Source organism: Leopardus geoffroyi, chromosome D1 (genome assembly GCF_018350155.1).
Source record: "Leopardus geoffroyi isolate Oge1 chromosome D1, O.geoffroyi_Oge1_pat1.0, whole genome shotgun sequence".
Lineage (NCBI taxonomy): Eukaryota > Metazoa > Chordata > Mammalia > Carnivora > Felidae > Leopardus > Leopardus geoffroyi.
Genome location: NC_059329.1, coordinates 115,130,774 through 115,156,443, shown reverse-complemented (window position 1 = coordinate 115,156,443; position 25,670 = coordinate 115,130,774). Strand labels below are relative to the sequence as shown.

Here is a 25,670-nt window from a genome sequence, read left to right as displayed (position 1 = left end):
GGACCGGGGGTTCCGGGGCCCGCGCGGCCGCGGCAGGAGCAGGCGGACCCCCCCCTCCGGCCTTCTCTTTGGTACATCCCGACCTACGGCGTCCCTAGAGGGCCCGAAAGGCCCCGACGGCGGCCGTTCGCCTTCCTCGTGTCCGCATGACTGACAGCTGCGCGGCGGGCGGACCGCGCGCAGGTACCGAGTCCGCGCGCGGGGGCTGAGGCCAGGGTCCCGCCCCCCCCCGCAGCCCCCCAGCCGGGTCCGGGAGCCGAGTTGAGCTGAACCCGCGCGGAGTTGGAGCCCCGAGCCTAGCCGCAGCAACAAGTGGCGGGGCCGGGGGCGCGGCGACCCGCGCGGCGGGGATGGGGTGGGGTGGGACACGGGGGGCAGAGAGGAGCCGGCCGGTGGCCGGCGGGGACCTGCCGCGGCGGGCGGACACGCACGGGCTTTCCCGCCGCCCCTCCCCGCCTGGAGCCGCTGCCCGCGCGCACCCGGGGGTCTCTGTGGCAGAGTTTGGCGGTCCCATCCTCAGCCGTGGCCTGGCCCGCTCGTCCGCACCGTGTCGGTCCCGGCCCGGCAGTAGCCTGTAGCCCCGACGGCGGGAGGGCGCGGCGGGCTCAGCGGCAGCTCCTCTCCCCCCCAGCGCTGCAGCGATCCGCTTCGGCCCGCGTCCCCCCTCCCTTCCTCCCGAAGAAGGGTCTGGGGGTGGGGTGCGGAATGGGTCTGCACCCAACTTGGGCCAGGCAGTGCTGGGTAGCCTCTGATCTGGGGACGTCGGGCCTCTGAGGACTCGGGAGAGGGGGGAGGCTGGAGAAGGGTGGGTGGTCCGGGAGGGCGTCGTGGAAGAGGTGCCTCTTGAGCTGAACTGGAAGATTTCATGGGGGTGAGCCTGAGTGCGTGTAAGGGAGTGGACTGGTCCTGGCAAAGGGAACCCTTGGACGGAGGCCTGGAGGCTATACCTGCCCGACGGCTCACGGCCACAGGTTTGTACTAGAGCCAGAGGTGGAGCTAGGGGTGAAGGGGCAGGAGCCACAGAGGATTTAGAGGAAGGTCTAGCTGTGTCTCTGGAAATGGGGTGGGTGACGTGAGCTCCTTGATCTTGGTGTGGGAGATGGGGAGGAGCAGTGTACGGTGAGAGGCAGGAAGGCTCCCTGGAGGAGGTAAACTTTTGGGCTGTGGGGGATGGATGTGTTACAGAGTGGCACCTGTGACGGAGGTATGTGTGTGTGTGGGGGAGGGGCTTGTCAGGGTCCCTGGCCTGGGGCCTCTGGATCTCCGGTAGGGGTGAGTAGGGCCTGTGCCGAGTCCCGGGCATCAGCTCACTGTCCTCTCACGGGTGGATGATGGATTCCGGTCTTAGTTGAGGGGCAGGGAGACGCAGGGTCCCCCGAGGCCTGGGTGGGGCTGGCCAGAGCTGCTGCCTGCCTGGCGTCTGTGCCCCCACCTTTGCCTGGGTCCTGGATAGACTGCCCAGTGCATTTGTCATCCCGCACGCGGCCACGTGCGGAGCCACGAGTGAGGCCACTTCCCTTCCCAGCTGCCCCCCCCCCCCCCCCCCCCGCTACTGGACGCACATCCTGTCCCTGGGCAGAGGGGCAGGATTGGGGACCTTGAGTCACAGTGGCCTGGGGGCAGACCCAGGCTCAGCTGCAGAGGCTGCTGGCAACTGTGGAGGTGAGGGACACAGGGGAGGGGATCCAGGCTTCAACTGGGTGGACCTTGGGGAGCTGGTGGGGGTGGAAGGCTTCCTGGAGGAGGAGCCCAGGGCCTGCCCCACCCATGCTCCTACCCGGATCAGTTGTTTACTCTGAAAGAGTGAGGGGAATGAGCCTCCCGCCCTGATCCTGGCTGGAGCCAAGTTGACATTCCTGGAATTCTGAGAGCTGTGTGTAGTTTTGGGGGCGGTGGTGGCCTCCTCTTCCCGGGCTCCTCCCTCCAGCTCTCTGACTTCCGAGGAGAGGCCACGGGGAGCATCATGGCTGCCCCACCTTAGCCTGTGTGCCCTCAACATAGGTGTTCACGGAGGCCCCTTCGGGCGTTTGATCCTGTCGTCTGTCTGTCTCTACTCTGCCTTGGCTCAGCCCTGACCAGGGGACACTGGGGAGCCTCAGAGGTCAGCCCTGCCCCCTGTCCCCTGCCTCTGTCGTGGGTGACCATGTTCCTCTGTGTGTGTGTGTGCCATGGGCCAGGCTCTCTTCAGAGAGGGCAGGAGGGAGCCGTGGGGGCCTAGGGCACTGGTGGGAGGTGGGGGGACCTCGCTTCTCCTCTCGGCGTGCAGTGTCAGCACAGATGTGGCCCAGGCCTCCGGCCAGAGAGAGGGCCAATTTCTTGAGAATGGGGCATCCTATCCCCAGTGGTGGGAGGCATAGGGAGGGAGGAAGGGAGGGCTGTGCTCACATGTGGTTGGGAACCCGTGAGCCACATTTCCCGCTAGAAGAGGGTCACTGCAGGGCACGCAGGGGACAAGGAGAGATCAGCGGCTGAAGTTTTTGCTGCTGAGAGGCTCTGGCCCGGAGCATTGCCCTGTCAACAGGCCAGCCGCAGGGCCAGCTTGGCCTGGGAGTCAGCTGGTCCTGAAATCAGTTTCTCCACCTGTAAAGTTGGTGGAACCAGAAGCTGCCCAGCTGGAGGGTCAAAATCCTGACCTTGCGGGCCTGGCCCCTGGCCCCTCTTGTTTGGGTGGATGTGTGCTCATACAGGGGTGCGCAGGGCGGGGTGGGGTCCGTGAACATACATGCTCCGATGCCTCGCCAGGGCCCGGCGGGTCGCTTGCCTGCTGTACCCACACTAGCCCTTGGCCCTGGGGTCGCAGGGGTCGTGAGTGGTGCCATTTGCAGGTGTGCTTGAGGCTGGATTGGCCTTAAGCTGACGACCGCCCCCTCTGGACGAGCCTGTCTGCCAGCTGGGCTGCCTGGGCCCGACTGGGGCTCCCTGAGGGTACTGCTCTGTCTGGGTCTTGGTGGCTGGGAGCAGGGGTGGGCACACCCTTGGTTACCAGAGGCAGGAGGCCCCCAGCGCCTGTGGGAGGTGGAAAGGTGCCCCCCGCCCTGGGTCCTAATTGTGTCCCCTCCACCACCGCCTCCAGCAGACCTGAGGGTCAGGGGGAGGGGGAGAGGAGCAGAGGTGTGGGGGGAAGACCTGAGGTTGGGGTTGGCCTTGCTGGGCCCAGGAGAGCCTGGAGGCCCCTTGGTGGCCTCTTCACAGGGACCCCTCCCCCGGAGTGGGTGTCTCTGAGCCCCGGAGGCGGCTGCAGTTGGGGGGTGTGGGGGGGTGGCCTTGCCTGGGCTCCGTGTGGGGAGGGTGTGCAGGGTGGGGGCCCGGGTGGGCGTCGGGCCTGCCGGGCTGGGTCAGCAGCTGGAAGGCTGCCAGCACAGGACTGTTTGTGTTGGCCTCCGGGCTCCTCCAAGCTGCCTCCGAGCCTGCTCGGCCGGGGGGCCCCGGGTAGGCCTCGGCTCTGCTCTCCCTGCCGATCTGCCTCTGCTGGGGCTCTGCTGCCCGGCCAGGCCCCTGCTGCCTCTCAGCTTCTGGGGCTCAGGGTGGGCCACGCCACTGGCCCTCCCCCCCCGCCCCCCCACCATCTCTGTTTCGGCTTTCGGGCTCGTTCCTCTTTGAGTGGGACTTTGGTCTGGCCAGGTAGGTGCCCACGGCCTTCTCATGGCTTAGGTTCCCTTGGGGTCCCTCACTTGCCCTGCAGAGTCGAGAAGACCCAGCCCAGGATCACCGGTGTGTTTGTCTTGGGGCTCTCCCTCCGCCCTGTCCCTGCTGCGGTTCCGCTCTGGGGGATGTGGGCGTGCAGACCCTGCATGCAAAGGAAGCCCAGAGCAGGGAATGGGGAGGGAGGCTTCCTGGAGGAGGAGGCCGGGCCTGCAGAGAGACGGAGACAGCTCCGGTCCTGGTCCTGTTCAACCCCTGTGCCCTGCCCCAACCACAGGGTTCTGTCTAGGCTGCCCTAGGTGGGAGCGGGGGGCTCTGGACTCATGGAGGACTCTGTGGGGGCCAGAAGGGCTAGAGGTCATTCATGGAGGGTCCCGGGCTGCCTTGGGGGTGAGGGCTGGGAGTGTGGCTGCACAGTGGTCTCATCCAGCCTCAGCTTTGTGTTGGCCGTGGGACTTCCCCACGTAGGGGCCCCAGGAGGGTTGGGGGGGCCGCTGGTGGATCTGCCCTTTAGGCCCTGCCCAGGAGGCTCCTCTGTACCCGCCCCCCTGCCCCTCCCGGTTCCCAGGTCTTGGGGTGGGGGCATGGTAGGGTATGATACATGGGTTTTAGCTTCTAGAATGTTGCTGTGGGCTTTGGGCCCCACAGCCCCTGGGTGGGGGGGGCTCATCAAGGAAAGTGGATGAGGTGTGCCCCCACCACCACCCCCATTGCCCTTGCTGCTGCACCGGGCCTGAAACCCCTCCGTAGACACTTCATTCCTGGGCACGGGGACTGCTGAGGGCCTGGGAATTGGTCTGCTCGTCGGCCCCAGGCACAGGTCTGGTGGACTGGCGGGCAGTGGGTGGCCCACGGAGGATGGGCGTGAGGGAGTGGATGGCCGCCATGGTGCCGTCCCCCCCTTGGGCTGCCGAGAGGACCACCTGCCCCACCCCCAGGCTGCAAGGAGCACCTGGTCTGAGGAGGGAGAATTGGGGGGGTCTGCCTGGGATGCCCTCAGAACCGCCCCTCCCCACCCCGTGTGACCTTGGAGTCCCCTTCTCAAAACCCTGGCTGGTGGGGGAGGACAGGACCCTCCCGTGAGTGCCGATGGCAGATGAGCGGGCCTGGTGAGTCACCCCCAGCTGGCTCTGTGGGGAGACAGTGAGGCTGGTGGCTCAGGGAAGGAACGGGCGGGGTGCAGAGCGTCTCGGGGGAAGCGGACCCTGGAGGCCGACCTCAAGGGGGTGGGACAGCACGACATGGCCCGTGTTGTGCTTGAGTTCCTGCTTCTGAACACGTGTGTTCTCTGCGCGCGTGGCCCCCGCACGTGCTGTGTGTGTGTGCAAGCCTGCGTCTCAGGACGAGCGACCCAAGGTCGGGAGCAGAGCCCTATTTGACACCCACCCCCGGCTGGTCCCCTGAATCTGGCAGTGCGCCCCCGCCCCCTAGCTGCTCTCGCCTGCCCCTGCAGGGACCTGGTCCTGAGTGGAGGGTTGCTATTAACCCCCCAAGAGCCTGTCCCGTTTCGGGGAGCCCCCACGGAGGGCGCGGGGTGGCCTCCATCGTGCCCACCTTTCTTTCCACAGGGCTCCCGCCCGCCTTGGCTGTATTGACCGCAGGCCGACCTGCCGGCTCACTTTCAGGAGAATCAAGCACCACCCGGCTTCTTCTCTGCGGCAAGCCCAGGTATGTCACAGCCCGGCTGAGCAGTAGGGGTGCGGACCTGGGCTGCCTCGTGGTTTCGCCCACTCCTGGCCCGGGGGCCTGGCCAGCAGGATGCTCTCCGGGTCCTTAGAGTCTGAGCCAGCCAGATGCCGTCTCCTGAATGTGTCTCGTTGGGGCCCCGCCTGCTGGAGGAAGGGGACTCCTATTGGGGAGAGGCTGGACTTCGGGGACAGGGTCCCCCCTACCTGGCTTCAGCCCTGATGCATGCGTGTCCTCATTCCAACTGGCCCCAAGACCCTTGGCTGAGTTTTCCAATGTCGTTTCAGACGGACTCTCGTCACCTGGGGGGGAGTGGGTGTAGGGTTTTGTAGATGGGATGTTGTGGGGGACGTTGGGACGGTGACAGCTGAGTGAGATAGTGAGATAGAGCTGGGTGCTGGGGCCCAGTGGGGGAACCCAGGCTGTTCCCCGTCTGCCCCCCGCCCTGCCCCGCTCCAGCGTGATGGGGGGGGGTGGTAGAGAGGGGAGCCCAGGGCTCCATGGGGAGTCCCCCCCCCCCAGCTGTGGCCAAGGCCACTTCCGCATCCTTGGAAGCCTGGCCCAGGGAGCCAGGCTGAAGGAAGGCTCCGGCCCTCAGGCCCTGTCCCCACACATCTCTGGCCCCAGCCTCCTTGGGGACAAAGCTGACAGGCTGGCAGCAGATTTGTTTCGGCCCCTGGAGGTCTGACTGTGCTTCCCTGAGTTGTCTGGCCGTGGCGTGCAGGGGTGATGCATGGGTGGGGGGAGGCGGTGTCTGTGTGGGGCATGTAGGGTGAGGCGGAGTCACGCCCGGGTCCTCCCTTGGCCCACCTGCGCCCACAAGTGCACTCTGAACACCCAGTCTCACACGCGGGCCTCCCTGAGTGCCCACCCTCGGCCTGGGCTGTGGAGCTGGCCGGCTTGGGCCAAGGGGGCACGGGGGTCTCCAGGCTCATCGGCTGCCGCTTGTTCCCTGGTTTCTGTAGGGCCTGGGGCCCTCCACCACCTGCTTCTCCACTGGGACCCTGGCACGTCACTGCTCTGTCCCTTTCGTGGGGCCCAGACGTGCCAAAGAACCCTGGGAAAAGAAAAGGGTAGAGGGGCCATGGGAAACCCTGGGTGGGCCAGCAGCGGGAGACAGGCAGAGACTCTGGGACTGTCCTGTCCCCACTCCCTGCCAGCGCCAGCTCTGCTCTGGGGGCAGAGCTGCGCTTCTCGGAAGAGTCGTCAGGGGGCAGCAGAGGGTTCATGCTTGGGGGCCTCAGGGCCCAGCAGGGCTGCCAGAGGGCACTCGGCCTGCAGCCCTCCAGACAGTCCTGCTCTGGCTGCTGCACAGCCCCCCAGACCCGCTGTCTCCCGCACCACTCAGTCTCTAATTTGTCACCTTGTCAGTGTCACTCCCCACCCCCTCTCCCCTGCACCCTTGCTCCTACTTTCCCCTTCCCTTCTCTCCTGACTCCTCCTCCTTCCCCTGTCTCTCCCACCCCCTCCTCTCTCTCCCCTCTGCTACCTGACTCTCAGGGACCTTGAGCCAGCCCTTCCCTCTTTGGACTTCAGAGTCTGGGACCGTCCCGTTGGGGGGGGGGGGGGGGGACACTGCCAGTGGACTCCCATGGCGACCTGGTAGGCCTTGACTGCAGCCCTGAGCCCAAGGTGTAGGACCCACATCCCCCAGGCCCAGAGCCTTGAGAGGCGGGGGCTCAGCTCTCCTTTGGCCTCTGGGGTGCAGGCCCAGGGTCAGATAGGGAGGAGGCATCGGGCTTACATGCTGCTGCACCCCCCCCCCCAAACACCAGGGGGCCCCAGAGACCATGCTGCCCCCACCAGTGGGGTGAGCCGTGGGGGCGCAGCTGGGGGGGACAGCTGTCCCCATCTGCCATTGGGGGTGTGTGTATGCACCTGTAGACAGTTCCTGGTACGCGTGCCTGTACGCGAGCACGTGGCACATCCAGAACGACAGGCTAGTGTGCACACCAGCAGTGCAAGGGGCACTCGTGCACGTTCCAGCGTGTGTATGTAAGTCACCCAGGGAACCTGTGAGCTTGGCTCGGGCCCACGTCTGCGTGCGAGTGTGGATGTGTCCGGGGGGTGCAGGGTCTGACTTCCAGGCCAGGCTGGTGCACGAGGAGCTGTGAGGCCCCTTCAAAAATGACCAGTAATGCCAAGACAGTGGCGCCAGGGCATCAAAGCAGTGAGGGGCTCTGTGTGGCTGCGTGTGACCTACGGCAGGGAAGCCGAGGGCCAGGGCAGGGGGTCTGCCCTCAGCAGCCCTGCCAGCACACCCTGGCTGAGTTGAAGGAGCAAAGGGCCGCGGGAGTGGGGATCCGCGCCTGTTTTCAGGTGCCCGGTGATCACCCACACCCTCTTGTGTGTTCCCGCCCCTCTCTGTAAGTCTGAAAGCTTCCCCACGGGTCTTGCCGAGTAACCTGCCCTCCTGGGCACCCTCCCCACTTGCCCTCCCTCGTCCCAGCCCCTCTGAGGGGCTCGTCCTTTAAGCTGCAGTCCTGCCTCCTGCCCCAGCAAGATTCCCTCCCTCTCGCCCCCCCCCCCCCCCCCCGCCCAGGTTGGGTACCCCAGGCTGATTCCGGTGCCCACAGACGCCTCTCCCCATCCAGGCTGTGAGCCGCCCGGGTCTTGGGGTCCCCGCGCGGCCGTCACCAGCCCGGGCTGGAGGTGAGGGATGCTGCTTGGAGAAAGCGCACCCCAGGGCGTGCTCGGGGCTACATTGTAAGCCCTCTCTCGCTGTGGGAATCAAAGTCAAAGCCGCCCCAGGTCACCACCAGAAAGCAACTGGGCCATCCCTTCATTTGCATAGCGCTGTGGTATCTCGAGCGCGGTCGGGGGTCTCCAGGCCCGGTGTGGGGTCGGGGGGGGGGGGGGGAGGGGAGGAGCAGAGCGGTCGCGGCGGAAGGCTGGGGGCCTCGTTCCCGGGGCTGAGCGCTGCCTGGGCCGTGGCCTTCGGCCCCCTCCAAGGCTGCCCCTGCCCTACGAGAGCATCTTCCTCCCGAGCCCGGGGACCCGGAGAGCCAGGGGCGCCGGCGCGGGCGGAGCGGCCGGGGCCGGGGGCGGGGCGGGGTCGTCGCCCCGGGAATGCGATTGGCGGGCGCCCGCGGAGCAGCAGGATTGGCGGGGCGGGGCGGCCTGGAGGGGGGCGGAGGGGAGCGAGGCGAGGGGTCCGCGGGGCGGGGCGGCGAGGGGGGGAGGGGGGCGCGGGCGAGGCGGGCCGGCGGGGAGGGGAGGGGTCCTCGGGGGGCGGGGCCGGCGCGGATTGGCGGGGCGCGGGGCGCGGGGCGGGGGCCGGGGCTGCGGCGCGCGGACCGGGCAGGTGTCCGGGGCCGCCGCCGGGGCGGAGAGGAGCTGCGCGCCCGGCTGCCGGGGCGGGGGGCCGGGGCGGGGGGCGCGGGGCGCTGAGCCCGGCGGCGGCCCTGGCGCCATGCGCCGCTCGAGCACGGACGAGTCCACCTACCGGCGCAGCCCGTCGCCGGAGGGCAAGGAGCCGGGCTTCGCGCGCGGCGGCCCCTTCCGGCGCTACAGCAGCCTGTGCGGGCACGGCGGGGACGGCGGCCCCTTCTTCGGCCTGCACGCCAACCCCGGCCCCAGGGCGGCCCCGGCGCGCTGCGCGTCGCCCAAGGGCAGCAAGTACGTGTTCTTCTACCTGGACCTCTCCTTCGTCTTCCTCCTAGAGCTGAAGCGTTGCAGCATGGCGCGCGGCTGCCTCCAGGGCGTCAAGTTCCTCATGTTCGCCTTCAACCTGCTCTTCTGGGTGAGTGGCGGCGGGCCCGGGGCGCCCGGGGCTGCGGCGCCGGCCCGGCCCGACTCTCAGCACGGTCCAGAGTCGCTGCTCCGGCAGGGATGGGGGGCGAGGCTCCAGGACGCAGACGGGCGGGGCGGGGTGGTGGCGGTGGCGTGCCCGGGGTCGCTGCTCCGGCGGGGGGCCCGGTGGACCGGCCCTTGGGGCGCGCTTCCGGTACCGCGGGGCTGTGGCCGAGGCTCTGCCCGCGTTCGCTCCCCCTCTTTCTGGGGCCGGACGTGGCCCGCACCTGCGCCCGCCTGCGCCGGGGTTCCCATGTGCTGGTCGTGGCCGGCAGTGCGCTGGAGCTCCGGCGCTCCCCCTCCCTCCCCTCCCCTTCTCTCCCTCCGCGCCGCCAGCCGGCGTCCTTTCTTCGACCCCCCTCGCCCTCCCAGTGGAGTAACCCACCAGGCCTAAGGACTGTGGTCGCCGAGGGGCTGTTGGGGGCCCGGTGGTCCCCCTCCCCCCCCCAAGTCTCTGCAGGTGCTGTGGGAAGGGAGAGGGGGTGTGTGCACATGGGTGAATTCCCTGGCTGGGGCTGACACTGAACAGGATGCTGGGCCACCCACCGTGAGTGCTGGGGAGGTGTCTGGCCTCCCTGCTGGCTCTTCCTCCTACGCGGTGTGCATGTGTGTGGGCTGGTGCCCAGAACTTTTGCTGAATAGGTTGGGTTTGCTCAGACGGGATGTGTGGGCCCAGGGTCAGAGGCGATGGTGCCACAGGGTGGCCCCTTCCTCCTCCAGAGGAGAGTAGGCATGATGACGGAGTTGACAGAATTGCCACCCGGCCCCAGCCCCATAATGGTTGGGAGCATGGTGGGTTCTGGCTGTGACAGGTGTCCCACCCGACCAGGCTGGGGTCCCCTGGCTGGGCTACCCGAGGCTTGGTGGAGGGAGGATGCCAAGGTCACTCTCTGCTCCATGGTGAATTCTTGAGCCAGCCCTCCTTCCCACAGCTAGGAGGAAGGGGGTGTGGCGTTAGCTGCAGCCTGGACCCCACGAGGCGAGGCGGCTGTCCTGCACACGCTCATTTGCACGCAGTCCCGTTAAGGCCAAGTGCCCAGAATCCCGGGTCCGTCTTTCTTCACCTCCCTTCCATCCTGGGCTGTAGTTTTCTCTTCCCAGCTGGTGGAGGGGGGCCATCAGGGGTCGCTGGGGGGCAGGGGCAGCCAGCCCGGGCTGCATTCGGGGTGAGACCCAAGGCTCCGGGCCCAGATGCCCGCTTCGAGGTGGCCGCCCCGAGGGCTTGCTCTCTCTCTACAGGGGGATCCTGGGAGGGATGAGGCCCAGGTCTGGGGTGAAGCACCCCTGAGGCCAGCAGCCAGGAAGGGGGTGTTGGCGGCGGGAGCTCGGGCCCAGGCGTGTGGAGGGGCGAACATCTTGGTGCGGGATGTTGACCAGCTGCAGCGGGCGCCCGTGTGGAGTGGCTGGCAGGGTCGGCACGTCCAGGGCAACCTGATGGCAGATACCGCAGGTGACCAGGTCTGACCGTGGTGACAGTGTAGTTGGTGGACTGACTGGAGGGAGCGGCGGTGGGGGGTGGGATGGGGGACAGAGATAGTCTGGTCCCGGGAGGTAGGCAAGACTTGGCTTTGTCCCTGATTTGCCATCCTCGGTGGTCTGAGAGCTGCCCACCCTAACGGCTCCCCAGGCAGAGCTGTGTCTGCCCTGTGAACCCTAAAGGAGGGACCGTACTGGCTGCAGGACAGACATGCTTCGCCAGTCCCTGCCATGGATGACGTCCTCAACCTGGAAACGAGTAAATCAGAAACCCCTTTGGGACCCCCTCCTGGGCTGGAAAATCCAAGTCCCTTTTATTATACAATTATAGCTCCCTGCCCAGCAAACTGGGCCCCTGCTGCTGGCATGTGCCCCTCCCTGTGCCAGCGTGGTGCCCAGACAGGGTCTGAGACCAGTGGGTCAGGAAGGGCATCCGGGCCTGCCCACGGTGCACAGGAAGCACCCAAGGTGAGGCGTGGTGAGAAGTCAGGAGTCTGGGTCCCTGTCAAGGTGCCACGTAAGTGCAGGTGGCCAGAGGCTACAGCACCGCTTCCCCGGGACCCCAGCCCCTTGGCTCCCTGGGGGTGCTGGCCCCTCAGCCCATTTCCCACGGTCACTGGGAGGCCAGGGGACGGACCGCACCGGCACCCACTGGAGCTCACTGTAAGATCAGGGCCCAGGTAGTGGGAGGGGCGTCCCCGGGGCAGGACCTCAAGATGCTCACCTGTGCCAGTCCTGACCTCACCCTGCAGAGCCCCGCCGGGCCACCGTGGACGCCCTGGCTAGTGGGGAGGTCATCAGCTGCAGCGTGGGGGTGGGATGGGGGGGGCCTTGTGTCTGGTGGGGGGCGGGGGGGCGGTGCTCTGAGGATGGGGAAGGGGCTGGCTCGGGAGACGCTTGGCCTAAGCGTTTTACTTAAGACTTAAGACCCTTTTTTACTTAAGACTCTTGTTCATGTGCCGGGTTTGACGGTGCTCCTTCGGGTCTGGGCGGGCAGGACTGAGGCCTCCAGCCTTGGGTCCTTGCAGGAAAGAGTCACCGCTTGTCTGTCCTGGTCCTGTGTAGCCTGCCTGGGTCATTGGCTTGTCTCAGGGAAGGAAACAGGCCTGCTTATTGTCACCAGTGCCTGGAGCTGGGGTGCCCTGGGACGGGGGAGCTGGGAAGGCACAGGTGACACTCGCAGGGGAGGAACAGAGGTGCAGGGGGCGGCGGCTCCCGTCCTGCCTCCCCGCGGCATATGAGGCCTTCCTAGGGCACAGGGAGCTCTTCTGAGACGTGCACAGAGTCCCTAAAATGGGGCCAGGGAGCAGGTGGGGTGTGCAGCCCCTACGCGGCCCCTGGGGACTTCAGGCCTCCACCATGACAGAGGTAGAGGTGGAGGCCACAGGGGGTGGGCGAGAGGAAAGCGGTTCTTGGCTCTTCCCTGCCTGGGTCAGAGTGCTCAGGGCTACCCCCAGGGGGCAGTCCCTGTGGCCCAGGTGGTCCTGGGGGTGGACCTGGGGGGAGGCAGGGCTGAGCTCAGCAAGGTAAGGTTGCTTCTGTGTCCCCCCACAGCCAGGGCCCGCGCCCGGGCCTCAGCCTTGTGGCCTAACTCCTCCCCAGTTTGGATCAGCCAAGCTGAGGGCCCCTGCTCTCCACACCTCCCCTACTTCTGAGCTGCTCCCTGCTCTCCTCTCCCTGCACTTGTGCTCAGGGCCCCTCTGCGTGGCTGGGGTGGGGGTCGGAGCCCTGCCTGCCGTCTCCTGCTGCCCAGGATGCACTTTGTCCACCGGCACCACGTGTGGGCCCCTGAGTTTTCCTCTTTGATGAGCCGCGGGTGACGTCCAAGTGGGTGGCGCGGTCTGCTGTCACTGGCCTTTGGGCAAGGCCCCTAAGACTGCTGGAGGAGGGGACCCATGGTGGCAAGGGCTCTGCAGAGCAGGGGGCCGTGACCTTCCCCCAGTCCTCCCTACAGCTGGGGGAACAGGCATGCCGCGGGGACCTGCTTGAGGTCACAGCCCTCAGACCCTGTGCCTCCTCTTGGCTCCGGCCTCCTGGTGGTGCTGGGGGCATCCTCGTATCCTGGCTTCTGCTTCTTTCTGCGACAGGGCTGGGCAGGGGTGTCCCGCTGCCTGCGGGCTGCAAGTAGGGGTAGGTGGGCAGTCTTGTGATGGGCGGGGGGAGGGCGGGTAGATCCTGGGATGGGAGCAGGTGCTGGGGGTGGGGGTGCTTGACTGCCCTGGTCAAGTCAAGGGTCAGGACGCTCTCGTCCTTCAGGCCCGATGCTGGCTGATGGGACAGACCGGGACCCTGGGGCCCGGCAGGTGCCACTTCTCTGGGCCCAGCCCCCTAGACCAAGCCCTCGCTCCCACGGTGGGGACAGGAGGCACGCACTCTAAGCGGCAGCAACCCGTTTCCGAACAGAGGCCCTGACGCCGGAGGCCCCGTGTGCCTGTTGGGGAGCTGGCGGCTCCCCTGACAGCTTTGGGGGATCTGGGGGGGCCCTGCCTGCCCCGCCGGGGGGTCCAGGCAGCTGCAGCTCTGTGCTGGGTGCTTGTTGGGCCCGTCCACCCAAGTGACCCGGACGGGCTCTGTGAGTGTCCCTGGAGTCCAGCTGCTGGGAGGGAGGGCCAGGGACAGAACCTTCTACGTGTAAGGCAGGGGTGGAGTGGGCTCTGTCTGGGGCAGAGATGTGGCCTCAGCCATTAAGGGCTGGGGCGGGTCTTGGAGGTCAGGAGGCCCATGCAGCAGCCAGGGGGGCTGTGTCCCTGTTGCACCGGCCATCTGCAGCCCTGGTCCCGTCTTTCTACCTGCGGTGGGGCGCCTCCCACCCCCGCAGCCCCGTCCCCGCTGCCCCAGGTACCTGGCAATGGCCTCTCCCTCCCCTCCCCGCCCCGCAAGCAGTGTTGCTGTGGTTCTTTTTTTTTTTTTTTTAATTGAATTTTATTAATATATTTTAAAAATTTAATTTTTTTTTGAGAGAGAAACAGAGACAGCGTGAGCAGGGGAGGGGCAGAGAGAAAGAATCCCCAGCAGGCTCCGTGCTGTCAGCACAGAGCCGGACTCAGGGCCTGAACCCGTGAAACCCCGAGGTCGTGACCTGAGCCAAAACCAAGAGTCGGACGCCTAACTGCCTGGGCCACCCAGGCGCCCCCTAATTTGTTTTCTAGAGATTCTTTTTAAACAATTTATCTATTTTGAGAGAGAGAGAGGGAGAGAGAGAGAGAATCCCAAGCAGGATCCACACTGTCAGCACAGAGCCCGACCTGGGGCTTGAACTCAACAGTGAGATCGTGACCTGAGCCGAAATTGAGAGGACGCTTAACCGGCGGAGCCATCCAGGCGCCCCCTAAATTTATTTATTTATTTTTTTTTTTTAATTTTTTTTTTTTTTCAACGTTTATTTATTTTTGGGACAGAGAGAGACAGAGCACGAACGGGGGAGGGGCAGAGAGAGAGGGAGACACAGAATCGGAAACAGGCTCCAGGCTCTGAGCCATCAGCCCAGAGCCTGACGCGGGGCTCGAACTCCCGGACCGCGAGATCGTGACCTGGCTGAAGTCGGCCGCTTAACCGACTGCGCCACCCAGGCGCCCCCTAAATTTATTTTTAAGTCATCTCTACACCCCACGTGGGGCTCGAAGTCACAACCCCGAGGTCAAGAGTCCCACGCTCCACCGACCGAGCCCGCCGGGTGCCCCCCCCCCCCCCCCCCCCCCCCCCGGCTGCTGTGGCTCTTACCTGGCCCCTGGAGACCCTTTTGAGGCCCAGTGAGCAACTCCTCATCTTGGACCTCGCCGAAGCCTCCGGCCAGGGCTGTTCTGCTCCCCGGCCCAACCCCTCCTCTTTGGACAGTGGCTTCAGGGGGTCCCCGGGCGGTGGGGCTGTCCCCTGATGGGCCGGGGCGGGGGACTGCCGCGGCTGGGGGTGAGCCAATGGGGCTGGTGATGGCGCCGGGAGCTTGCCGGCGGTTAAGAAAATTAACTGCAGGCAATTGTGTAGATTTTAAGCGAGCGGCCTGCTGCGTTTTCACCCAGATAACAATCTCCAGCCAAGGTAGGGAGCGTGTCTGTGAGCCCGGAAGGTACCCCAGGCCACGTCACCCAGTGTCCCTGATCCCCGGCCTTGGGCAGCTGCAGACCTGGTCTCCGGCACGGCGGACGAAGGTTGCCATTCCTGAACTTCGTGCGGACGGGGTCCCCTCCTGGCGGCTCTTGGCCCGGAGTGGTAGAGCACCTCGCCGTGCCCAGGCCCCCCCAAGGCCATGCCGGCTGCCAGGCGAGGGGCTTCCAGGCACAGCGTGGCCCCTGTGGGCGCCCAGCCCTCCGCTGTGTTCCGAGGCCGCGGCCAGCTGTCCTGCCATCTGCCGGCCGGAGGGGCAGTGGCAGAGGGCCTCCTGACACCTGCCCCTTCATGGGCCTGGAGGGGGTGGCATCGCTGACCATGCGGTCCCTGTGCCCCAGCCCTGGGCCAACCTGAAAAATGCAGACGAGGGAGGGGACCGCAGGACGGGGAGCGTAAGCCAGGGACCGGGCTGGGGCTGGTGACAGGTGAGGACACGAGGCAAGGCATGTGCTCGGGGCGCATGGGAGGCAGTCGGGGAGGCCACGGCTGACCGTGGGGCTGGGCTCCTGCTTCAGGCCTCGTGGGCTCTGCTCCCGGGACCCAGCTGGGCTGGGGAGGAGGGTCCAGCCAGTGCCCTGGGCAGTGAGCGCGGCTGGACATCTGCAGGGTCGCAGTGGGGTCCTGGCCTCCCGGCGACCGCAGCCCCACTTACCCCGTGTTTGATGTTCTGCGTCCGAGTCTAACAGGGGCTTGTTTCTTCCTGCACTCGGAGGCTGTAATTTTCCTGCCAAAATGTTTTAAAAGCTGCGTATGCAGAAACATTTTCAAAATTACAGATAATTTTATTAACTACGTGTATGCGTTCTGTTAGTGTGCGTCTGAGTTTTTGGTGACTGGTCTGCGTGAACACGGAGGGCCTTGGAGCTTATGGGGTTGACAGGTCGTAGGGCAGCACGTCTGTGAGATGAGCCTGTGTGGCAGTGACGGTGAGGGTGTCTGTGTGTGTGACAGTGACGGTGAGGGTGTCTGTGACAGCGTGGGGTAACATGGTGACAGTGTGGGCTGTGTGTGTCACCGCGTGGATCTCCCCTGCCATCTCAGGGTGGACAGGTGGGGACGTTTTGTGGTGTTGATTAAGGAAATCTGTTTCCAGCAGGGCTGGAGGTGGGGGCTCCGGGGACCTGGACCGCCCCTCCCTCATAGGCGCCTGCCCGCGATGTCCTCCCCACGCCCTTCCACGTGTCCCCATGGGGTGAGGGCGCTCAGACGGGCTCATTTTCCTGCTGACGGAGCCGTCCGCCGATGTCCTTGAAGGCAGACAGTCGGGCTGTGAAGCACAGGGGACGGTTCTGTCCTCTGCCCGGGGACCTGCCGCATGGGACTGCCCACCGTCCTGGGGGCTCAGCTCAGAGATGTGACTCCCCCAAAGTGGGGGACAAGCTGGTGTGAGGCCTGGAGATGGCAGCCGTCACTGTGTCCCCCTCCAGGGGGAGGTGGCCCGCCCTCACGCCCTCCCTGACCCGGGCCCCTCCCCAGTCACCTTACTCGGTGGCCCCAGCTTCAACCCTCCCCTGGGGCTTTGGGGATCCCAGAGGCCGTGGGGACGAGGTGTTGGCTGTCCCAACAGGCACGGGGGAGGGGCTTGGCTCCGCTTCTCACCTGTAGGTGGGGCGGGAGGCGGGCCAGGGCCTGTCCGGCTGCTTCTGTGCCCCGTGGCGCTGAGTGGTGCCCGTCGCAGGCGGGCGTGGGGTGCCCAGAGGCGCTGGGTGTCCCCTCTGCGGCCCTGCCTGAGGCCAGCACCATGGCTGGGGGCCTGTCTGCATCCCGCATGGAAGTCACGCCCATCCTGCAGGTGTGGGCACACGTGCGTCCCCATAGAGCCAGCGGACCCTGTCCTGCTCTGGAGCTGTGCCCCCCCCCCCCCCCAGGCAGCTGGGTCCTCACATGGGGCACACATCCAGGCCTAGGGAGCCCCTCCTCTGGGCGGGTCCCCCCGCTGCCCTCCCACCTCTGAGCCTCCCCTGACCCCCTGACCTCTGGCACCTGGTCATGGCCCTGGGTTTGGTTACGGCACAGAGGTGGCCTCCCAGGTGCAAACCCTGGCCATAGGCAGAGGTCACCGTCCATGGTGGGCAGGTCAGCCCCTGCACCAGGGTCCCCCGAACCTGGTAGGTACCCGGCAGCACAGCCCCCCCCCCCCCCCGCCCCTAGCGCACCTTGCCTGAGCTGCAGACCCCCACCCTTACTCTGGGAGGGGCTCAAACAAGCAGGATGACCTCAGACCAGAAGCAGGAGCCCCAGCTTCCTGGATGCTGTCCCGAGCCAGCAGCATTCAGAGCAGGTGTCGTTTACAATTTCTAGACAGAAGTTCTCGCTTCTGTCGAAGGTGCCAAGAGGGGCGGGGAGGGGGTGGTGCAGAACCCCGCGTGTTCACCCTGTGCTGACTGGTTCCCCCCCCCCGATGGTGGTGGCCATTTCAGCTGGGGGGCTGTCCTGCCCCACTCGGCCCGAGGTGAGGCCCAGAGGGATCCCCCCCATAATCAGTTTCCCGCCAGCTCGGCTTACTGCATGGTGTGCGCAGTCCCCAGGGAGTCGTGGAGACCGGGGGGCAGGCTGACCTGCTGGTGGGGGAAGGGGCGAGCCAGCGCACTTGGGGTTAGGCCTCTCGGGCAGGGGCCTCAGAGCCCGTGGGGTCTGCTGTGTCACGGGGTCCTGGCGAGGCTCGGGGAGGCGCTGTGTGCAGATAGTCCCGGCTCCCCCTGGCTCTGCCTCCGACCGACAGGGCAGGTGGCTCATTTCCCAGCCTCAGTTTACTTGTCTGGGAAATGGGGTGGAATCTGGCCATCTGGGCTCAGGAAGCTCGTGCGGGGTGTGCAGGGCTTGTGGTAGCCCTGGGTGGATGCCGTATACCCTGGGGTCTGCGACCCAGCCTGTCCTGGGCATTTAGGCTGATTTTAGAGGGACGTCATGCCCAGGAGTGTGCTGGGGGCTGAGGCCGTGTGGGCCCGGCCAGATGGTGAGGAGGCTGGCCTTTCCCAGAGTCTGGGAAAGCCTTGGGTCCCCAAGCGGTCTCATTGAAGCCCAGGTTTTGGGGTCTAGGTGCTGGTCAGTGTTAGTGGGGCTAACCGCCTCCAGCCCGCACCCTGGAACACATTCTCCCGTCCCGTTCTGAGACCACCCAGGGCCCTAGCCCCAGCGTCTGAGGGGTGGGGGCCAGAGCCCGGGGCCCCCTAGCCAGCCCGGGCCCACCTTGCTCTCCTGTCACCATGCGAGGCCGAGGGCCCTCTCCCGACTCTTCACTCTGCCTTCTCCTCCTTCCTGTCGTTTTGTTTTTGTGATAAGAGCAACGATGACATTCAGTAAAAGCTCCAGTGGTCGAGAGGGGCGGCCCGGGTCGGGATCGGGCTCCCTGCTGCACTCTGGTGCTGGCCTCCACGTGGGGGCCCGAGGGGTGCTTTGGCGCTCACACTTAGAAGGGACAGCTGGGGACACCAGAGGGGCCCGTGGGGAGGTGGTTTTAGGACCAGGGGAGCGTGGGGTCCGGCAGGGTCTGCAGGGATGGTCTCCCTGACTATCCAGGTCCAGAGAGGCTGTGGGGGCAGAGGGGGGTGCCTCCTGGAGGGGTGGTGTTTGGGGGAGCCCTGGGGCCCCCTGCCCAGGCTGCCTCACCAGGGTCATTGGGACAGAGTATCCCCAGCGCCACAGGTGGGGGACCTTGGGGTCCGTATCACTGATGCCGTGGGTTGGGGGTGTGTTGAGGGGGGAACGGCTGGGTGCTGGGATGACACCGCGAGGGGTGGCTGGTCCTGGGAGGTCAGCAGGGTGGGTGAGGGTGTGCAGGGCCCCTCGGGTGTCGCTCTGGGTGGTGTGGGGCACACAGACGTCGGCCTCACCGCCCTCTCCCCTGTCCCGGCGGTGCCAGCTGGGGGGCTGCGGCATCCTCGGGGTTGGCATCTGGCTGGCTGCCACGCAGGGGAACTTTGCTACCCTGTCCTCCTCCTTCCCGTCCCTGTCGGCTGCCAACCTGCTCATCGTGACCGGCACCTTCGTCATGGCCATCGGCTTCGTGGGCTGCATCGGGGCCATCAAGGAGAACAAGTGTCTGCTGCTCACCGTGAGTGCCCCTGACACCGTGGCCCGTGGCAGCCCCTCGACAAGACAGACGCAGGCGGGTGCAGCCTGTACCGAGCCTGCTTCCTCTGAGAACACCCTTCCTGGGACTCCCCGCCCCCGCACCCTCCGCTGAGAGGCTCGCGGTCCCCACCTCCGCCTCGGAGGCCCATTTACAGGCAGGCTGCGTCTCCCCTCCGTCGTCGGGAACATTAATCACAGATAACGGAGGCGGAGAAGGATCCCCGGGCCGGGCTCCTCACCTATTAATATGTCTGGCCGAGGCCTCGGGCAGCTCCAAGTCCTAAATCACACGCTCATCGATCTTGTCTGGGGAGCCCTTGCCCAGGGTGGGGCCTCAGAGGGCGCAGCTCCCCCAGGTGTTCAGTGTGTCCAGATGCTCCCATCAAGGCTGGGGGCCCCTCTGGTCCCTTGGAGCAGCAGGTGGGGGTGTGGCTGCGTCCCCAGCTGCCCTGGGGCAGGAAGCCGTGGTGTGTGTGGGGCCCTGACCTCAGCCTTCCCCACAGGGTGACTTGGGAGTTCAGGGCCCGGGGCCTTCTGGGGGCAGGGTGGGCCCGGAGTCCTGAGCCCACACCGAGGGGAGGCCAGATCGGGGACCCCAGGAGAGGACAGGGCCTGCTCTGCATGGTCCCACCTCCTGGCCCTGTCCCTGTCTGCGGGAAAGGCATGGTGGACAAAGGATGCCTCTGCTGCTCGGCTGGCCTGGGGCCTCTGTGGCCAAGGTCAGGGCTGTGCCTCAGGGGGTGCTTGAGTGGGGGACTGCCACCCAGTGGGCAAGCTTTGTGCAGTCAGGTGGGGCCGCTTCTTGAGAAGCGTGACCCTGGGCTCAGGGCCATTGCATTCGGACACCCCCTCCCCAGGGCCCCCCTAGGCATCGCCCCACCCACCCGCCCACCACAGGGACACAGGTATGTGGCACAGGTGCCTGCTTGCAGGTGTGAGGTTGTGCTCCCGAGCAAGACCAGAGGCCCCCTCCACCCCCAGCCGGAGGGGAGGGTTCCAAGGCGGGTGTGGCAGCATCAGGGGACGTGCTGGTCTCCGGGGGCCGACACCCGGCTGGGGCTCCCCCCAGCACTGGGGTATCTGAAGTTCGCAGCCCCACCCTCGGAAGGCTCCAGGGGCCGGGGCGCAGCCAGGGGCCGAGGGGGCCAAGTCGCTGGGGCCTGTCTCCCCCGCAGTTCTTTGTGCTGCTGCTGCTGGTGTTCCTGCTGGAGGCCACCATCACCATCCTCTTCTTCGCCTACACTGACAAGGTCGGTCACCTCCTCCCTCCCTCCGTCCTCACCACCCAGCGAGGGCCATGGCACCGTGGGTGACGGGTACAGGCGGGGCTGACAGTGGCAGTCACAAGCCCTGTGCCCGGCGTGGACGCTCTGTATGGACAGGCAGCGGTCCCGGGCATCCCACCCACTGGGGACTCAGCTTTAAGCACAGCTGCCAGAGGCCAGGCCTGGAGGGGACTCCAGGACTCCCTGGAGGCTTCGGGAGTGGGTGGCAGGGGAGCTGTGCTGAGCTCCTACTGTCCTCAGCGCCATGCTTGTTGGGTGGGAAAATCTCCTGCCTCCATTTACTTGCTTAATCATTTATTTACGTTACTGAGGGCTCTTTTGCGTGTTTCACACTCCGGGTCATACCCTGGGCCTTACCTTGCTCACACGTGGGCTTCTCTGCCCCTTGGGAGCTCGCCTCTGGCTCCTCCTGTCCTCAGCGCCATGCTTGTTGGGTGGGAAAATCTCCTGCCTCCGTTTACTTGCTTAATCATTTATTTACGTTACTGAGGGCTCTTTTGCGTGTTTCACACTCCGGGTCATACCCTGGGCCTTACCTTGCTCACACGTGGGCTTCTCTGCCCCTTGGGAGCTCGCCTCTGGCTCCTCCTGTCCTCAGCGCCATGCTTGTTGGGTGGGAAAATCTCCTGCCTCCATTTACTTGCTTAATCATTTATTTACGTTACTGAGGGCTCTTTTGCGTGTTTCACACTCCGGGTCATACCCTGGGCCTTACCTTGCTCACACGTGGGCTTCTCTGCCCCTTGGGAGCTCGCCTCTGGCTCCTCCTGTCCTCAGCGCCATGCTTGTTGGGTGGGAAAATCTCCTGCCTCCGTTTACTTGCTTAATCATTTATTTACGTTACTGAGGGCTCTTTTGCGTGTTTCACACTCCGGGTCATACCCTGGGCCTTACCTTGCTCACACGTGGGCTTCTCTGCCCCTTGGGAGCTCGCCTCTGGCTCCTCCTGTCCTCAGCGCCATGCTTGTTGGGTGGGAAAATCTCCTGCCTCCATTTACTTGCTTAATCATTTATTTACGTTACTGAGGGCTCTTTTGCGTGTTTCACACTCCGGGTCATACCCTGGGCCTTACCTTGCTCACACGTGGGCTTCTCTGCCCCTTGGGAGCTCGCCTCTGGCTCCTCCTGTCCTCAGCGCCATGCTTGTTGGGTGGGAAAATCTCCTGCCTCCATTTACTTGCTTAATCATTTATTTACGTTACTGAGGGCTCTTTTGCGTGTTTCACACTCCGGGTCATACCCTGGGCCTTACCTTGCTCACACGTGGGCTTCTCTGCCCCTTGGGAGCTCGCCTCTGGCTCCTCCTGTCCTCAGCGCCATGCTTGTTGGGTGGGAAAATCTCCTGCCTCCATTTACTTGCTTAATCATTTATTTACGTTACTGAGGGCTCTTTTGCGTGTTTCACACTCCGGGTCATACCCTGGGCCTTACCTTGCTCACACGTGGGCTTCTCTGCCCCTTGGGAGCTCGCCTCTGGCTCCTCCTGTCCTCAGCGCCATGCTTGTTGGGTGGGAAAATCTCCTGCCTCCATTTACTTGCTTAATCATTTATTTACGTTACTGAGGGCTCTTTTGCGTGTTTCACACTCCGGGTCATACCCTGGGCCTTACCTTGCTCACACGTGGGCTTCTCTGCCCCTTGGGAGCTCGCCTCTGGCTCCTCCTGTCCTCAGCGCCATGCTTGTTGGGTGGGAAAATCTCCTGCCTCCATTTACTTGCTTAATCATTTATTTACGTTACTGAGGGCTCTTTTGCGTGTTTCACACTCCGGGTCACACCCTGGGCCTTACCTTGCTCACACGTGGGCTTCTCTGCCCCTTGGGAGCTCGCCTCTGGCTCCTCCTGTCCTCAGCGCCATGCTTGTTGGGTGGGAAAATCTCCTGCCTCCATTTACTTGCTTAATCATTTATTTACGTTACTGAGGGCTCTTTTGCGTGTTTCACACTCCGGGTCATACCCTGGGCCTTACCTTGCTCACACGTGGGCTTCTCTGCCCCTTGGGAGCTCGCCTCTGGCTCCTCCTGTCCTCAGCGCCATGCTTGTTGGGTGGGAAAATCTCCTGCCTCCGTTTACTTGCTTAATCATTTATTTACGTTACTGAGGGCTCTTTTGCGTGTTTCACACTCCGGGTCATACCCTGGGCCTTACCTTGCTCACACGTGGGCTTCTCTGCCCCTTGGGAGCTCGCCTCTGGCTCCTCCTGTCCTCAGCGCCATGCTTGTTGGGTGGGAAAATCTCCTGCCTCCATTTACTTGCTTAATCATTTATTTACGTTACTGAGGGCTCTTTTGCGTGTTTCACACTCCGGGTCATACCCTGGGCCTTACCTTGCTCACACGTGGGCTTCTCTGCCCCTTGGGAGCTCGCCTCTGGCTCCTCCTGTCCTCAGCGCCATGCTTGTTGGGTGGGAAAATCTCCTGCCTCCATTTACTTGCTTAATCATTTATTTACGTTACTGAGGGCTCTTTTGCGTGTTTCACACTCCGGGTCATACCCTGGGCCTTACCTTGCTCACACGTGGGCTTCTCTGCCCCTTGGGAGCTCGCCTCTGGCTCCTCCTGTCCTCAGCGCCATGCTTGTTGGGTGGGAAAATCTCCTGCCTCCATTTACTTGCTTAATCATTTATTTACGTTACTGAGGGCTCTTTTGCGTGTTTCACACTCCGGGTCATACCCTGGGCCTTACCTTGCTCACACGTGGGCTTCTCTGCCCCTTGGGAGCTCGCCTCTGGCTCCTCCTGTCCTCAGCGCCATGCTTGTTGGGTGGGAAAATCTCCTGCCTCCATTTACTTGCTTAATCATTTATTTACGTTACTGAGGGCTCTTTTGCGTGTTTCACACTCCGGGTCATACCCTGGGCCTTACCTTGCTCACACGTGGGCTTCTCTGCCCCTTGGGAGCTCGCCTCTGGCTCCTCCTGTCCTCAGCGCCATGCTTGTTGGGTGGGAAAATCTCCTGCCTCCATTTACTTGCTTAATCATTTATTTACGTTACTGAGGGCTCTTTTGCGTGTTTCACACTCCGGGTCACACCCTGGGCCTTACCTTGCTCACACGTGGGCTTCTCTGCCCCTTGGGAGCTCGCCTCTGGCTCCTCCTGTCCTCAGCGCCATGCTTGTTGGGTGGGAAAATCTCCTGCCTCCATTTACTTGCTTAATCACTTATTTACGTTACTGAGGGCTCTTTTGCGTGTTTCACACTCCGGGTCACACCCTGGGCCTTACCTTGCTCACACGTGGGCTTCTCTGCCCCTTGGGAGCTCGCCTCTGGCTCCTCCTGTCCTCAGCGCCATGCTTGTTGGGTGGGAAAATCTCCTGCCTCCATTTACTTGCTTAATCATTTATTTACGTTACTGAGGGCTCTTTTGCGTGTTTCACACTCCGGGTCATACCCTGGGCCTTACCTTGCTCACACGTGGGCTTCTCTGCCCCTTGGGAGCTCGCCTCTGGCTCCTCCTGTCCTCAGCGCCATGCTTGTTGGGTGGGAAAATCTCCTGCCTCCATTTACTTGCTTAATCATTTATTTACGTTACTGAGGGCTCTTTTGCGTGTTTCACACTCCGGGTCATACCCTGGGCCTTACCTTGCTCACACGTGGGCTTCTCTGCCCCTTGGGAGCTCGCCTCTGGCTCCTCCTGTGTCCCTCTGGCGGCCTCCCCTCAGTGCACTTGCTGGTGGGCACTTCCTTTCCTTCCTGGCGTCTCCTGCCCCGGGCCCGGGCCCGGGCCCAGCCGTTTCTCCGGGAGCCCCGGCTCCTTCCCTGGAGGATGGTCCTGGGAGCCACGTTCTGGGGCTGGCGTGCTCCTTGTCACTCTGGGCCTCTCGGCCGACGGTCGGAGCCACGTGTACAAACAACCCGTGTGTACAGACAGCTCTCGGGTTTCTGCACCTGTCTGTCAGTATCCGGACCTTGAGCGGACACCGGTTCATGCTGGCGTGTCTCACTCTGGTCCAGACCACAGAGTTCACCCCAGGGGGCAGGGGCAAAGTCCCCGGCACAGGGACGGGGCTTCTGGCAGGAGAGGACTCCAAGGAGGGGGGGGGGGGGAGCACAGGGCACCTGCAGGGTCTGGATGAGGGAGGCAGGGCTGGCCGTGGGGGTGGCCCTGCTGACCCCACTGCACCTGCAGATCGACAGGTACGCCCAGCGAGACCTTAAGAAGGGTCTGCACCTGTATGGCACCCCAGGAAACGTGGGCCTCACTAATGCCTGGAGCATCATCCAGACCGATGTGAGTCTGGGGAGTGGGGTGGGGTGTGCCAGGTCGGGTGAGGGGGACAGGGACCACCTGCCTCCCCAGCCCTCCTAGCGCCTGCCCCTCTGCAGTTCCGCTGCTGTGGGGTCTCCAACTACACCGACTGGTTCGAGGTCTATAATGCCACCCGTGTGCCCGACTCCTGCTGCCTGGAGTTCAGTGACAGCTGTGGACTCCACGCACCTGGCACCTGGTGGAAGGCGGTGAGTGCCTGCATCGCCCCTCCCTCCTGTCCTGGCCCCGGGACCTGGGGGTGGAGGGCTGATCTCGAAGCCCCTGTGACACCCTCTCTTCCTCCAGCCGTGTTACGAGACCGTGAAGATGTGGCTCCAGGAGAACCTCCTGGCTGTGGGGATCTTCGGGCTGTGCACGGCACTGGTACAGGTACGCTGGGTGCCCAGACCCACCCCGGCCTCCAGCCTAGCACCCCAGCTCGTCAGCACCCGGGTTCAGGCTCCCTGAGCCCACACGGCTGATGGGGGATGCTCAGGGACCAGTCCCTGGGGAGGTAACCTTTGACATCTCAGGCACAGGCAGGCCGGCCTTGTTCTGCGGTCCTAGGCCTGCCCGGTGGCTGTGGTGGGTGGGAGTCATGGGACTGCCCAGTGCAGGGTGAGGGTGGTCTTCTCGGCCCCCAGGGAAGTCCTGAGTGATATGGACGTGAAAAAGCCGCCAGCGGAACCCATGGGAGCCAAGCTGAGGGAGAGGCAGGTCCCGGGGCCGAGCCCCAGGAAGCCCCGTCTGCCTGTGGTGGGCAGGCCCTGGGATGGCTCGCGGATGTGGCCAGGATGGGCCTGACTGCCAGGGCTGGGGGGGCACCCCCAGAGAAGTGGGGTGCAGGCCATCCGGGAAGCTGGGGGGTAGGTCCGTGCTTCTGGCTTCCTGGAGTCCTGCCCAGCCCCCCTTCATGTCCCGCAGATCCTGGGTCTGACCTTCGCCATGACCATGTACTGCCAGGTGGTGAAGGCTGATACCTACTGTGCGTAGGCTCCGCTCCTGCCACCCCCGCCCCCCACCTCGCTGCCGAAGGATGTAGCCCACCCGCCTCTCCCTGCTGCAGGACTCCGCACCATCCTGGGCACAGGGAAGGGGACCCTCAGCTAGCCCCGTGAGCACCACGCTGCAGCAGGGCAGCAGGCGCGGGGCTGGGGGTGGGAGGGGCTTCTGGCGCTTCTCGAATCCGTGTGTCCTGCAGAGCAGCGTTTTCTCCCAGGGCTGGGGCCATTCGTGGGTGGGGGGGGGGGGGGTGAAGGGCCGCCCGCTGGTCCTGGTGCTAGTGGCGGACAGCCCCGCCAACCACATTCCACAGCGGAGCCAGGGCAGGCTCTGGGATGTCTTAATAAAGCGCGTGGACAGCA

The 25,670-nt window shown here is 64.8% G+C and overlaps 1 protein-coding gene across 6 annotated transcripts; it reads left to right on the top strand.

Moving 5' to 3' along the window:
• Nucleotides 1-57: 57 nt before the first annotated feature.
• Nucleotides 58-25,670, top strand: TSPAN4 (tetraspanin 4). 6 transcript variants are annotated; one of them, XM_045486394.1, is made up of 9 exons: nt 58-183; nt 5,211-5,310; nt 8,991-9,070; nt 18,563-18,754; nt 19,950-20,024; nt 24,187-24,288; nt 24,384-24,515; nt 24,613-24,696; nt 25,231-25,670. In XM_045486394.1, exons 3-9 carry the CDS (start codon nt 9,008-9,010, stop codon nt 25,297-25,299), a joined length of 717 nt encoding a protein of 238 aa, XP_045342350.1. In that variant the 5' UTR covers nt 58-183; nt 5,211-5,310; nt 8,991-9,007; the 3' UTR covers nt 25,300-25,670. The 6 variants fall into 6 exon arrangements, with proteins under 6 accessions (XP_045342350.1, XP_045342353.1, XP_045342351.1 ...); XM_045486397.1 differs by lacking the exon at nt 58-183 and adding an exon at nt 777-971; XM_045486395.1 differs by lacking the exon at nt 58-183 and adding an exon at nt 1,539-1,662.

Excerpts from the sequence above, each read along its gene's own strand:
- TSPAN4 (XM_045486394.1), top strand. The coding sequence starts at position 9,008 with ATGGCGCGCGGCTGCCTCCAGGGCGTCAAGTTCCTCATGTTCGCCTTC. Across the intron at positions 9,071-18,562 it reads CCTTCAACCTGCTCTTCTGG|CTGGGGGGCTGCGGCATCCT; the intron begins GTGAGTGGCGGC and ends CGGCGGTGCCAG. Across the intron at positions 24,289-24,383 it reads GGAGCATCATCCAGACCGAT|TTCCGCTGCTGTGGGGTCTC; the intron begins GTGAGTCTGGGG and ends GCCCCTCTGCAG.